Source organism: Perna viridis, chromosome 3, assembly GCF_037379345.1.
Source record: "Perna viridis isolate PV_CMFRI_1.1 ecotype Kerala chromosome 3, ASM3737934v1, whole genome shotgun sequence".
NCBI classification, from domain to species: domain Eukaryota; kingdom Metazoa; phylum Mollusca; class Bivalvia; order Mytilida; family Mytilidae; genus Perna; species Perna viridis.
Window position 1 is genome coordinate 39,951,434 of NC_142447.1, and position 13,629 is coordinate 39,965,062.

Genomic DNA, 13,629 nt, shown 5'->3' on the forward strand with positions numbered 1-13,629 from the left:
ATTGTGTTGTCAACAAAAGAGGTACAGATTGCTGTTTGGAGTTAGGTATTTTAGAAATGGTAACAAATTGTTTGTCAAAAGCGCTTAGTCTATCCGCCATGAAAATTGTGTCCAATGTGAATTATATGTCCATATTTGTCCAGAAATGTACAGGGCTCAACAGGCTGTGGGAGTATTATTCCCATTAGGGGCAATGTCTAGTTTTCTACCGTACTTTTACTACAAATATTGCACATTTTCACATTGTTAATACACCTTGTAAAACCCTGTCTGAAAATATGGGGGTTCCTGTTTGGGCTTCTTTTTGAAAGAAAAACAGTGACGAAATGAATAAATATTCCCACTCTCTTGTTTTATGATGAAGAAAAAAATATGATACAAGATTCTTTATTATATTACATTATAAGCCTTTCTGCATATGATATAGATAAAAAAAAATTCTGTTCAGAAGTGGAAGATTTAGCTATTGTTTTGGTGATAGTTTTGACTGCATAAAAACAGGATCTGTCAGAAAGTCTGTTTTGAATGTTGATACTTCTAATACTGAACCATTGGTACCCTCTAAGAGGAGTTTGTCAAAAGCAGTCTCAATTGTTTCCAACCTAAAAGACATACATTAAGTGAATGTTAACTTAAGGTTAGGAGAAGATTAGTGACTTGTACACAAGTCGCCACGTTTTTTTCATTGTTTAATTAAAAAATTGGGTTTGCACTTTCAACAAATATTCAATGTGCATACCATTTCTATACACTTCAGACTAGTGAGACTAATATTAGTTTTCACATTTCTATTGACTTATCAAACTATTTGTTATGGTTGCTTTATAAAGAGTACTTGGTAAAAACATAGTATCTACTTTTAATAGCATTGAAAAAATTTTTGATCCTTCGAAAAACATGGCCACTGTTACTAAAAATAGAACATATGGGTCAGAAGTTTTTTGTATCTATCTCCAAAACTGTTTGGTTAAGCCAAACACTGACAGGTATGATGAGATCAATCTCTGGTAAAAAAATTCTAATCTGTTAAGTCATGTTGGAGTTATTACCTCTTTCCGACATTTTTTTTCTCTATTTTTAATGTTATTTCTTTCAAAAATCTTTTCTTCTGAAACCTCTTGACCAATCAAAACCAAACTTGGTATGAATGTTCCTTAAGGTGTTCTGCTTAGAACTGACATGGGGGTATTTATCTGTCGAAAAACTTGGCTGTTGTTACTAGAAAATTAAACATAGGAGTCAGACAGAAGTTTTTTGCATATATCTCAAAACGTCGTTATGTTTAACCGAATTCTATCACTTGTCAAAATGATCCTCATCAGACCAACAAAAAGTCTGCATTTGGTGAAAGTTGTCAGATGACTCCTTGTTAGAGGTGTTGGGCTTGAAAGGTGAAAATTGTGTAAGTGTGTGTAGGTGTGTTTTTTTCTTTTTTTTTTAGTTTTCCGTCAATATCTTGAAAACTATGATAGATTGAAAGAAACATTCAATTGCTGAGATGATCTTTATGATAAGGCCTACAAGAGCGCAGAGATCAAAGTTGTTGGACGACTCTGTTAGAGATATTGCCCTTGAAAGGTGAAAAGTGATGTTTTTAGCAGTTTAAAGCCAGTGCCTTGAAAACTATAGTGATAAAAGAAACTTTCAATTGGTGAAATGATCCTTATGATAAGTCCTACTGAAGTCTTCTTTAAGTTAAAATTTTTGGGTAACTCCTTGTTGAGAGATATTCCCCTTGAAAGGCAAAAGTTTAGGCAGTTGAGCAATTCAGGCTCCTGGGAGTCTCTTTTTATTTTTTTGGTCTGATTTTGAAAATTTTTAATTGAATTTCAAGTTTTGTGCTTTATTTTGTCCAAACCAGTTGTGGCCATAATGAATTGCAAGTCCCTGTATTTAAGTGTTTCAAAAAATTGCGGTCGTATCATACCGCGCTCTGCAAAGCTTTTATTGTTGTCTATCATAAAAACTTCTTGTCAAAGACAAATGGGAGAATGAGCACAAAAAAGATGCTTTTACTTATTTCCCCCTCATAATTAGGCCTTATTACCATCAGTAACGATAATGTAATTTTAGGATATTTATATGTTCGATTGACTGAACAAACTACCATACATTAAAATTTCCAATAAGCTCTAGCTCAATTAACAACAAAAATGTTTATCGCTATCTAGAAATATTACTTACGGTAATAATCCAATGGCCTGTTTTGCTGCCTCAAAGACAGGTGGGTCCAGTGTTTTAGAAGCCCCATTTTCAGTTAGAGATGTTTTGACAAATCCTGGACATAGACACATAAATTTCAAGCCCAATTCTTTCATCTTTGGATGTTTCTGAAATATACTGCTGTATTTAATATACGGCATACCAATAATTCTAGAAAAGGCAAAAAATATCCTCTAGTGTGCTGACTGACTTATTAATCAATTTTCGTACCTGACCACACGAAATGTTTTCATATTATGTGATGCCCTCTGAAAAGTGTGTCCGTCCACCTCTCAATCCCCGGACAGTTTCCAGATGATAACTTGAGGACGAATCAATGATTAATTTTGGAACTTCGCACAGTTGTTAAGTACCATGCAACACAGGTTAAGCTCAATTTCCATAATTTAAAAAAAAAGTAAACATGATGTGGGAAGTTAACCCAAATATGCAGACAACATAAGTTTATTTTCACAGGCAACTCCTGGGTTTGGAACTCCCCTTTAAAAAGGTTACGCAAAATTTGGACAAAAATTAGCAAATGATAGCCTTGGAACCCTCTATCCTCAACGTTCTTGATTGGAACCCCAATTTTAAAGACTGTGGATCCGCCCCTGCTTTAAATCCTTAAACTGAGTTAATCTAGTATTAACTTTTAAGATGCGTAACTGCTATATACTCTGGAATAGTCATTATGTATGGTACTTAACCATTTTCATGTTCATTTTGTTCAGTCTTTCATTATGAAAACTACTCCCTATTCAAACCATGAAGTTGCTATTCAAGTGGAGTGATACCTGGATAATCTCCCAATAAATTTTCTATCCACATACTTACAGCCCACGATTTCGTAAAATTCACTACTCCACTTTTTGTCGCACAATATGTTGGTATAGCATGGTAGGACTCGAAAGCTAAAAGAAAAAAATACACTTCCTTGAAAGGAGGAAATACTTACAGAGAGACTCTAAAAGACCTGGGTCGTTTTCATAGGATTTTGACCATAAGTAGGGCCAATTTAAAAAAAGTGTCCCCAATTTTCATTGGAGTCTTTAAAAAAAAGAAAACTCGTAATGGCCCCAGAAATTTGCAACTGAAATCTTTGAAAATGATTTTCGACATTTTTGGCTTTAATAAAACTTAGTCATAGAACCCCGTTTGCTTCTTTTGCGGCCCCGAGCAGGTCCGGGTGTTAAAAGAATAGGCCTGCAGCAGCTCTAAGCTTGTCGTATAAGGCGACTAAATAGTGCTCAGAAACCTAGCCGGAGGCTAGGCGCTCTGCCCACAGAGCAACTGGGATGTGTGCCCCAGGTGGTGGAATGGGTACCCCTGGCGTGTTACATGCTGGGGTTGTCAGGCTATAAAACGGAAAACCTGACCGCAAACCATAGTGGTGCACCGTGTTGGGAAAGATGCCACGTTCCTCGCACGTTAAAGAACCCTGCTGTGGTATTCGATAGGAGTAGGAACATTTGCGCTCCGCCACAGGAGGCTAAATTGCCCGACCTTACCCATCCCCCCTTTTTCCAGTGGCAATCAAAGTTTGTCGACCCTATTGTCCTTGTGTCCCATCCTTTTTTTTTCATTTCATGTTCATTTTATCATCCATTTCATGTTCATTGTCTGAATATAGCTGAAATATTGCTGCTCGGACGTTAAACCCCAACAAACAAACAACAGCTTCTTTTGCGTAGTGTGATTTCAGAAAAAACACATTTTCTGTAAGCACAAGATGGTTAGTAATGTGCTTTTGGGTGGAAAAGTAACATTTTCGTTAAAAATATAAAACACTGAAACAGTAAATGTTACGTAGCTTGATCATGATCATGATTTTCTTGTAATATCCGTAGCCAAACTGAATTGACAGTCGTACACTGCATTATTTACGTGTCAATTTCTGTAAGAATCAGGCAGTAGGTGAAACATGATATGAAAAAAAACCCCATAATTTTGATAGTGTAATTTGACTATTTGCACCATCAGAATCAAGGAAAACAGACAAGATTTTCCATATCATGCGGGACCATTGAGTTAAAATTTCATTGAAATGCACCGAAAATGAGCTTTTCAAGGGCAGATAACTCTGTCAAAAACATCATTTATCTATGATTCTGTTGAAAATTTTCTGAGCAAATCAAATGATGAAGAGATCAAATAATGGCCTTTTCAAATAAAGAAAGCATCCTTGAGTGATATTTTATTGTCAGATCGGTGGGGTTTTTACATGCATGTTTCCGATTTTTCCCATTTGGCCTGATTCTTACAAACACTTACATTTAAAATGCGAAGGTTTTTAGTTGGGAGTCTAACCCGGGAATATTTTTTTATGTTATGAATTTTTGATAAAAAAAATTATTATTAAATTGCCATTTCTTTCTTTCGATAATCGATTAGTCCTATTTTATGACAGGAAAGTTCATATTTTTAAAAGTTCACGTTGCACCTCTTTTCTAGGTGTTTCCCAAACAGTCGATTCGTGACGTATTTAAATGCTGAATGCTAGTACGTTTCAATGAACAAAATACCGGGAAAGTTCGCCCAAGCCCTTTCAGTTTCACTTTTTCTGTATTGACGTAGTTGTATAGTATTAATATTTTTTTATCCATTGAGGTATAACAAAATTATTTTAACCAATCAGATTACAGTATTTATCTCTAATTAATTAATATTGGCTTAGTTTTTGGTCCGAGGCTAGCCATATTGAACTGAGGCGTAGCTTAAGTCCAATATTACCAGCCGAGGACCAATAACTCAACCAAAATGGAAAACCTTACGCAGTTGTACCTTTATTGACTAACTAGTCCAATACGTCATATTGGCTTAGGCCAGTATGAATTTTAACCAGGCCAATATGACATATTGGACGGCATAATCCCGCTTTGGACGGCTAAATCCCGTATTGGCACACTTAAGTATTCTGTATTGTATAGGCAGTTTTGTTCATATTAAGTTAATATTCGAACGTTAGTCAATAATAACTGCTATTGTTAGTTAAATAGTCGATTCATTCACCACCTACATTTAGATTCTTTCTGTTTATGTTTCAAAGAGCAAAATTAACCATTCTCAAAATGTCTTCTGCAATTCATTTTTGAATTGCTCAATATATCGAGTGAACCCAACTTCATTGAACCGGAATATCATTGATTAGTCAGATGACAATTCAATGCTAGCTACATTAATGTAGCTCATTTGTCATACGTTGTTCTGGTAGAGCTACATCGAGGTCCCGTTACAAGAAACGGAGCAGTCTGGGTTGTGAGTCACAACTAAACGGATTCGTGTTAAATAGATATTTTAATTTAATTGTTTGCTAAAATATAAAATAAAAAATGAACTCTTTTCAACAACAACAAAATCAGCCCCGTCCCTCTCTCGCTAATAAATGTTTGGTACATTAAACATTGTATTATTGCCGACGACTTTCTGCGAACAAATTTCGTACTTTTATTGCTACAATTGTCTACACGAAAGAGATCTTTTAACCAACGACTTGCCTTACAAGATTGCGTAAATTTTCGTGTCAAGGTGAATCATACACCAACTCCTACTCAATCGCACAATAAATAGGATGTGGATGTACTAGCAACACATCGATGAAGCCTTATACCATACGATTGGACGAACAAGTTGCAATATAAAAGCCCCACTTCTAATATACACGGTGGGTTGGTTTGTAAGCTTCATGGAGGACTTACCCGACATTGAGGCAACATTTATAATAGTGCCACCTCTTCCTCCTTGGTCTTTCCTCATGTGGTCTATAGCCATGTTAGAACCCTTTATCACTGCACTCTGGGAGAAATATAAAATAAGCGCAAATGGTGCCGACTGGCAGTGCTGATTAAGAAGGTCTGTACATTTACAAGAAGTATAAGATTCTCGCTTAATTAGCTTTTGTATCTATTACGCTTTGTTATTATGTGGTAAGTTGCGCCGTTTCCGAAAATACTTTAGTAGCACTATAAGGTAAGGAATAAAAGTACAAAACTTACATATAAGGTCATATATCTGTTGTTTTTTTTTAAGATGTGCAATAAACAAGTTAAGTTGTTGCCATCAATGAGTTAGTAACAAAATTTGTTACATACTTTCATTGCACAAGTAAACGTGCAGTTATTCAAATACCGTTAGAAATTAAGTTATGCAGCACATTTTTTTCAATGTAAATTCACTTTTATGGGATTCCTACAACTTTTTAGTACGGAGCAAATACCGCTACTTCTGGAATAGTTACAGAGTTCATATAGGTGCTTATAAGTACGTACCAAATTTACAGCAATGCAGTTATCGGGTTTATGCTCGTCCGCTATCCCGGCATTATTCACTAACAGTGTAATATTTTTACACAGTCTTACGGCTTCTCTGAACGCACCTGCATGAGGTAGAAGAGTCGTATTATCAAAGAGAAAACGAATATAAAAAAAAATGTTACATAGAAATTACTTATTCGTCTCTTCAATATTAAAAAGGCTCGCATCTTTTAAGATTAAATCCATTTTGTAAGGCCAACTTGATGTATTGAACCTGAATTAAAAGGTGTGTGGTCTCTAAACGATCTCAATACAGGTTTCATTGTACATGTAGTTTTTGATTGAGAAATATGATTATGGAAATTCTTTTAACTGTCCACTTTATAGACAATCTGACAGATTATTATCCTCCAATTTTTTATCTCTAAATTTTACCTCAAAACTGTTCATTCTTTTTTTAACCTCTAAATGTTTACTTAAAAAAGCTGTTCACCCATTTTTAATATCTAAATTTTAACCGCTAAACTGTTCATCATTTGTTACAGATTTTACCTCTAAACTGTTCATCATTTGTTACATCACACTTTAGGAATGTAACTCTGTGATCACGAAGTCTATCATCCAACTCTTTTACGGTCTCGTTGCCGACCACCGAGTTAATATCAAAAATAAACACCTGAATCCGAAGAACAAGGAGTTTACTTGTGAATGGTATCACTCTTGTACAGTTTCAGTTTTCCTTTCGAGATACAAAACTGTTCATTGATGAAAAGATAATTTCAAAATATTTCGAAACGTTCAGTAAAATCTTGCTTAGAATCTTCAAGTGTCATTTTTGCAAACATAAGTTATAAACATCGGCAGGGTTCTCACAAAACATTTAAATAAAATATTATATAATATTAGTTCTAAATAAAAATACAACATCAACGTTCTTAAAAGAAAGACTTTTCTGGTTAAAAAGGCTAATTTAATAATACTCCTACCTTATAACCACGCCCGAGTAGACATTTAGCGATAGATTTGCCAATTCCTTGAGAAGCCCCTGTTACTATAGCAGCATTTCCACTTTCGTCCATTGCAATTCTTCAACTGCTCCGTTAATCTCGAAATTTTACATTTACAGGAAGATCTATCAAATTATTATTAATACCACGGGAAACGTCGACAACCAGAGGGAAACTTGAGAAAAGTATATGAAAATCATATCCGTCACCTTTTTACACAAGTGATAGTCATTAAATATTTTCATCCATTGATAATCGATGATCTGAAGTATGTGTATAACACAGGAAACTTTATCAAATCATTTCAACCAATTTCCTATTAAAACTTTTTTACAATGTAAATTGGGGTGAATGGAGATCTTTATATACATGTACTTTGACAATGACAAACGCTGTCAAATGCCTTGCAGCTGTTGACAACGCTTGTAAGCAAATTGACAAAACCGGAAAATAATTTCAGCTAATTGCATTAAACAATGACAATTACAAAATGTATTAAAAACAGTACCTTCTAGTATATGTAAATGTATTCTTTCATAAAAGTCCCTGGCCGAACTATCAAAACTACATCCAAAAGCTGTTACGCGTCCTACTTAAATCTTTGTTCTATCTTCATTATACTCCCACAAAGTCGAAACACTCAAAAGGGTGATAATCCAACTTTAGGGTTTTACATGTTGAACCTCGTATAAAAACACAACTCCTTCTAAACCACGCAGGGGATTTTGATAGAATCTTATAGGAATATAGAGTCAACACTTGATATATAGGTTTATGATGTTATATCACACCATATTTTTAGCAGCAGAAACATTGAAAGGGGCTTTTTGAAGCATTTTTTATATGTCCAAATGAGCGGAACAAAGTACTATCTGGTTACCTGTATTGTCTTTAACTACAGGCGTTCTTGGTGGTTGTATTTTCCAGGGAGCTTTTTAGTGTTTTAGTGGTTTCACACAACAGACACTATATTTGTGCATATATATTAGGGTAAGCCCAGTTTGGGGATTGGCCAATCAAAAAGAAAACAATGCTGCTTACTTTCGCCATTTGTTTTTCTTTGGGCAATTGATTGGATAATGAAAAAAAAAAAAACAGCAACAAACCAATCACGGAATAGTATTCAGTGGGTAACCAGGACACAGCTCGCACAACAGCAAATGCTAACAAAGATCGACAAAAGCTGTAATGTGATCCCATTCAGGTTTGAAAGTTAAGTGAAATCAGGCTGAAGTTCTCCGGATTAACACCCACCATGTCCAACCAATTCATCTTGAAGGAGTACTCATAGGGAATATTACAAACAGCACATACTGGAAGTATATTTGATTAGAAAAGAGGGAAGGGTGAGAATGTAAATAAATACAAAAGAGCCAGCTTTTATACAGTACACAAGCATCTGAAACATCAAAGATCTGAGAAGGTCAACGAAGATAGTAAAATCAAAACTAACGAAGTCTTGTTGTATGGTACGGACAACTACAATTACAATAGTGGAAAGGGTGCAGACTTTTATAAGCTCTGGTTTAAGACGTATCCTTCAGTCTATTGGCCAAAAGGCATAAGCAACATGTCTTGGAGGATACGTCTTAAGAGTTTATGAATTTTCCCATGGAAAATTACAAGACAAATACCTGTAGTCCAAGAACCTTTGCATAGACATTGGAGGTGGAGACCGCCAACCAGGTTGTTGGGTGTTGGTGGGATATATATACGTCTCTTTGTAAGTCTTTCTATAATGGCTTGCATTCCGTACGTAAATATGGAAAACGACTAATACGTTTAATGGCAATGCACTTAATTACCAGCAACAAGGCGGTTAAAAACACGAATCGTCTGTACAGCAATGTCCAATGGCAATTAAAGCCTACGTGAATCTCATTTTTTTATGCTGAATATAGCAATTTTAATCCTATATGATGCAGATTGCCAATGCAAATGTAAAAAGTTTAAGATAAGCGTATAGGGCATGGAGGATGTCTGACTTAAAAGTTAAAGTACAACTTGAGTTAATTGGAAAAAATTATTTTTCGATATGCCGACTATACACATTCTCGATATAATTTCTATGTCCGCAACAAGCAAAAAAAGTTTCATAGCCCATGAAAGGAAGGTCTGCTTGAAGATTATTTCTGTCAAATCCACGAGTATCGTCACAGTCGAGTGAATTTCAACAATAAAATAAGAATGCTCTGGATCTACGACACCGTCAAACTATGTTTTCTTCAATATGGCCTTTTTGTCAATGAAGCCACGACAGTGGCTGAAATTTACCTAGGTATTACATGAAATCTTCGTTGTTAAGCAGATATCATATTTTACAGTAGCACTCGCAAGCATCCGCGATCAAGTTTTCAGGCACAGACCGTAGTCAATGGGAAGGAGTGAAACGTGAAATGGAAAAGATTAAAAATAAACATAAATTCATTTTTTTTTATCAAAACCAGCATGCAAGAGAAATTTCGCATCTTTCATTTCATTTAGAAGTCCATATAATAAGTATAATAAGTTCGCACTATTTGATGACTTGTTTCATCGGCCTGTTTGATCACGTGGTGACGGTCGAACGTCATCACCGTCCCAAGCGTATTTTAAAATTTCTCACGTGATCTTAGAAAAAAAGTTGCTGAAACTGAAAGGGTTGCCATTCAGGAAACAGCTTTGCTAATTTTAAAAGGTGGGAAACTTCACAAAAAACATCCCTTAGTGTAGACATCATTCTTTCTTCACAGATCCTGAGTTGCGAAAAAGTTTTAATTGTCTTCAAGTTTTTCTGCATCCTTGGCCTTCGTTAATTAGTACCTTCGCGTCACCTTTCACCAGATGAGCATCATATCAAATTTTGATATATTCTTAGATTTGTCTGATTGTTTTAAGATGTAGATTTTAAACAGCCTTCGATAAGATACAAAGTTCTTATACAGAAACGAATCATTAATTCTTCGAAAATGTAATGCCAAATTGCGGAAATATGATGAGCATATACATGTACATGTATGAATGTAACATATTTTGTTTTATAATATACCATTTAAATAATAAATATGTCTACTTCACTAAACTGATATTTATTATGTGATCTGTTATTTTGTACTTTGGAGAAAAATGTGCAATATATTTTTTTTCAAATACATTTTGAAGAGAACATCAAGTTAATTTTAAATCATATGCAATAATTTGAAGTACACATATCGTAATGTACATAAACACATAACAATTAACAACACCTGTTCAAAACTGTGCAACATATTAATACTTGTCTAAGTTCAGACAGTAAAGATCTTATTCACCAAAAGTCTTCAATTTATGTTTATTTGGAATATTTCACAGCATTGCATTTAATTAGAATGGAACTTGCTAATTCACTGCTCCTTATCGGGATTCTGTTAGTAACTGTATTTAATAGAGGTGACAGAACCCTGCCCTTGAGTAATCGGACAGAACTCAGAGTATGGCCTACTACTGGTTGAGTTGCTGCGTTGATGCTCTGGTCTGATTGCATGGTCATAATTCAATTTATGGTAATTGGACAACAAAAATGACAAATTTACATGGTTTGACAGGATTCAACAGTGGTTTAGCCACAAAAGCCTACAATCAGGGGCGGATTCAGACGGGGGCGTGGCGGGCGTGTGCCCCCCTAAAATTTGCAAAGCATGGGCTCATAGGTAGATTTAGGCGGTTTTAGGTTGAAACTTTCATTTTTCGCTAATTTTACAACAAAAGATATCTACATTGCACCCACTCTAGAAGAATATTGCAAAAAATTAACCTTAAAAATTTGTTCGCCTCGCTCCGCTGGGCAAAATTTTAAATGTGCGCCCCCTAATCTAAAATCCTGGATCCGCCCCTGACAATGCACTTATATGTCTTGAGAGAACACTAATTTTAAATCTTTTTAGACTTACATGTAAAAGTATTTGATTTAGTCGTATAATAAGCATAAGCAAATGCTATGTGTAGTGAAATTGGTGAAACAGGAAAAAATGGGAGATCATTGATTTAACATGTATATTCATCAAATCTATGTGTCTGAAAAGTTGAAAAAAGTAATGAGTAATCTTTCTCCCATTTATCATGTCTAGGCGTCATGACTACTCGGTTTATAAACTATCTTTAAAAAAAGTTTTGTGTCTAACAGATAAAAACTTCAATAAGAAATCTGAGAGCAATGACTCACAGTGACCCCCGCTTGAAACCACGATATAAGGAAAATAAACGGAGTCCTCGGTAAACTGAAGGAAGTTGTCGATTTTTTTTCTCGAAAATGCATCCCACCATATGGCATACCCATAGGAAGAATGTTTCAAAATTTCAAGCCGCTGTGATGAGTAGTTGCTGAGAATTTAAACTTGGAAAAATATTAAGTCAAAAGAAAAACAAAGTCCTCGGTAAACAGGAAGTTGGTATTTTTTTCCAAAAAATATATCCTATTATATGACATACCAACTCGAATTATGTGTTAAAATTTCAATCCACTATGATAAGTAGTTGCCGAGAAAAAAAACGACGGAAATTACAACTTGCAAAATAAGACCAAAAAAAAAAAAATAATAATAAAATAAACAAAGTTCTAGGTTAGGTGGAAGTAGTCGATTTTTGTTCCGAAAATAAATCCCACCATATGGTATAACTACAGGAAGAATATGTTTCAAAGCCGCTTTGATAAGTAGTTGCTGAGAAAAAAACGACGAAAATTACGACTTGCAAAATATGATAAAAAAATAAACGAAGTTTTCGGTAAACAGGAAGTTGTTAATTTTTTTTCGAAAAAAGTACCACCAAATGGCATAGCTACAAGAAGAATATTTTAAGATGCCAAGCCACTGTGATGAGTAGTTGCTAAGAAAACTGTGACGCAAAAAGTGTTACGGAAACACGTACAAGGGTAAAACTGTATATCCCTTATCCTTCGGAATGGCGGTTTAAAAATAACTTTCCATATTTTAATATCATACAATCCATTTTTTTATAATTAAAAACGTGAATAGAGCAAATTATGAAGGCCTTCATTGACTCAGTGCTTCAGTACTTTGATATATGGGAGTTACAAACTTTGATTGCAAGAAGTTATACAAAGTACATCATATACTTCTAAAAATTGCCAAGTTCAATATGTAAAATTATTTTGAATTGTTTGTTCGTGTGTAGTAGGAGGTGCAAATCTTGAATATGAAGAGTGTGAAGAATAATATTTGTTAAATAATGTTTTAGGTTACAGGTTACCAGATTACACAAAGTAATGCCGTCCACATCATATAGTGAAAAAAAAAGGTTCAACATAATAAACACTTTTTCATGTTAAATTGAATTTTCCCATAGGAGGTGCACATCAACCTGAAATAAATATTGTAGAAGAGTGTTAGTTCAATAAGTATTGATTACAGAAAGTGTGTACCGAGGACATTGTAATTTTTTTCTTTTTTTCCCCTTTTTTTTTAATTGCTAAATTCTTACACGCAAAATAGCAATGGTTTAATACATTTCACATAGCATCTACATGTACCCCATAAACTTTACAGACGGACAGACGAAGTTTATGTACACCATGTAAACAAACAAAATAGTCCAACTTTGACGGAATTAATTAAACAATTAAAAAAATAATAATGCATAAATCATATAACGTATGTGGAGAAAGATACTTACATATGAGACAGTTCAGTCGCTAAATACACCTGCTAAAACTGCTAACATTATTGATATCAATAAATGATTTACCAACATCTTAATAAATATTTATTAATATCAACACGTTAATAAATATGTATTAACATGTTATTAAATCATTGATTGATATCAATAAATGGATGAATTATTCACATGTTATTAAAGAGGGTCCCACTATAGGTGGCTTAATCGTGATGAGAAAAGTGTAATTGCTTATTTTATTGGACATTGCCCGTCATGCATACATACATGCCAACCCTACCGACTTAAGAAACTTTTCTACCGATTTCAAAAATGATTACCGATTTTTTTTCATCTTTATTTAATTCAACTCTACGTTATGGTCGAGTCCATACTGTGACGACTTTGCCATTACTGGGGGAGTTTAATAAAGGGGAGTAAAACGCATGTCCAACATAGTATACGTATACCCCGACCTTTTCATTGGTTATTTAATTACATATGCACCAATTAAAAAAGTTAATTAGCGCGCTAGA

The 13,629-nt window shown here is 34.5% G+C and overlaps 1 protein-coding gene across 2 annotated transcripts; it reads right to left on the reverse strand.

The window, feature by feature from the left end:
* Positions 1 to 371: 371 nt before the first annotated feature.
* LOC148622224 (15-hydroxyprostaglandin dehydrogenase [NAD(+)]-like) lies at positions 372 to 10,434 on the reverse strand. 2 transcript variants are annotated; one of them, XM_088571892.1, is made up of 7 exons: positions 7,442 to 10,420; positions 7,008 to 7,131; positions 6,471 to 6,577; positions 5,901 to 5,997; positions 3,040 to 3,116; positions 2,185 to 2,330; positions 372 to 602 (listed from the first exon to the last, which is right to left on the reverse strand). In XM_088571892.1, the coding sequence occupies exons 1-7, from the start codon at positions 7,532 to 7,534 to the stop codon at positions 464 to 466; spliced, it is 783 nt and encodes a 260-aa protein (XP_088428018.1). In that variant the 5' UTR covers positions 7,535 to 10,420; the 3' UTR covers positions 372 to 463. The 2 variants fall into 2 exon arrangements, with proteins under 2 accessions (XP_088428018.1, XP_088428019.1); XM_088571893.1 differs by lacking the exon at positions 372 to 602 and adding an exon at positions 631 to 1,218 and having other exon boundaries at positions 7,442 to 10,434.
* Positions 10,435 to 13,629: the final 3,195 nt, after the last annotated feature.

Coding starts and splice junctions, on each gene's coding strand:
- LOC148622224 (XM_088571892.1), bottom strand. CDS start 7,534: ATGGACGAAAGTGGAAATGCTGCTATAGTAACAGGGGCTTCTCAAGGA. Junction 7,132..7,441: donor TACTCGGGCGTGGTTATAAG/GTAGGAGTATTA, acceptor CTTCGGATTCAG/GTGTTTATTTTTGATATTAA. Junction 6,578..7,007: donor AAATGATGAACAGTTTAGAG/GTAAAATCTGTA, acceptor TACCTCATGCAG/GTGCGTTCAGAGAAGCCGTA.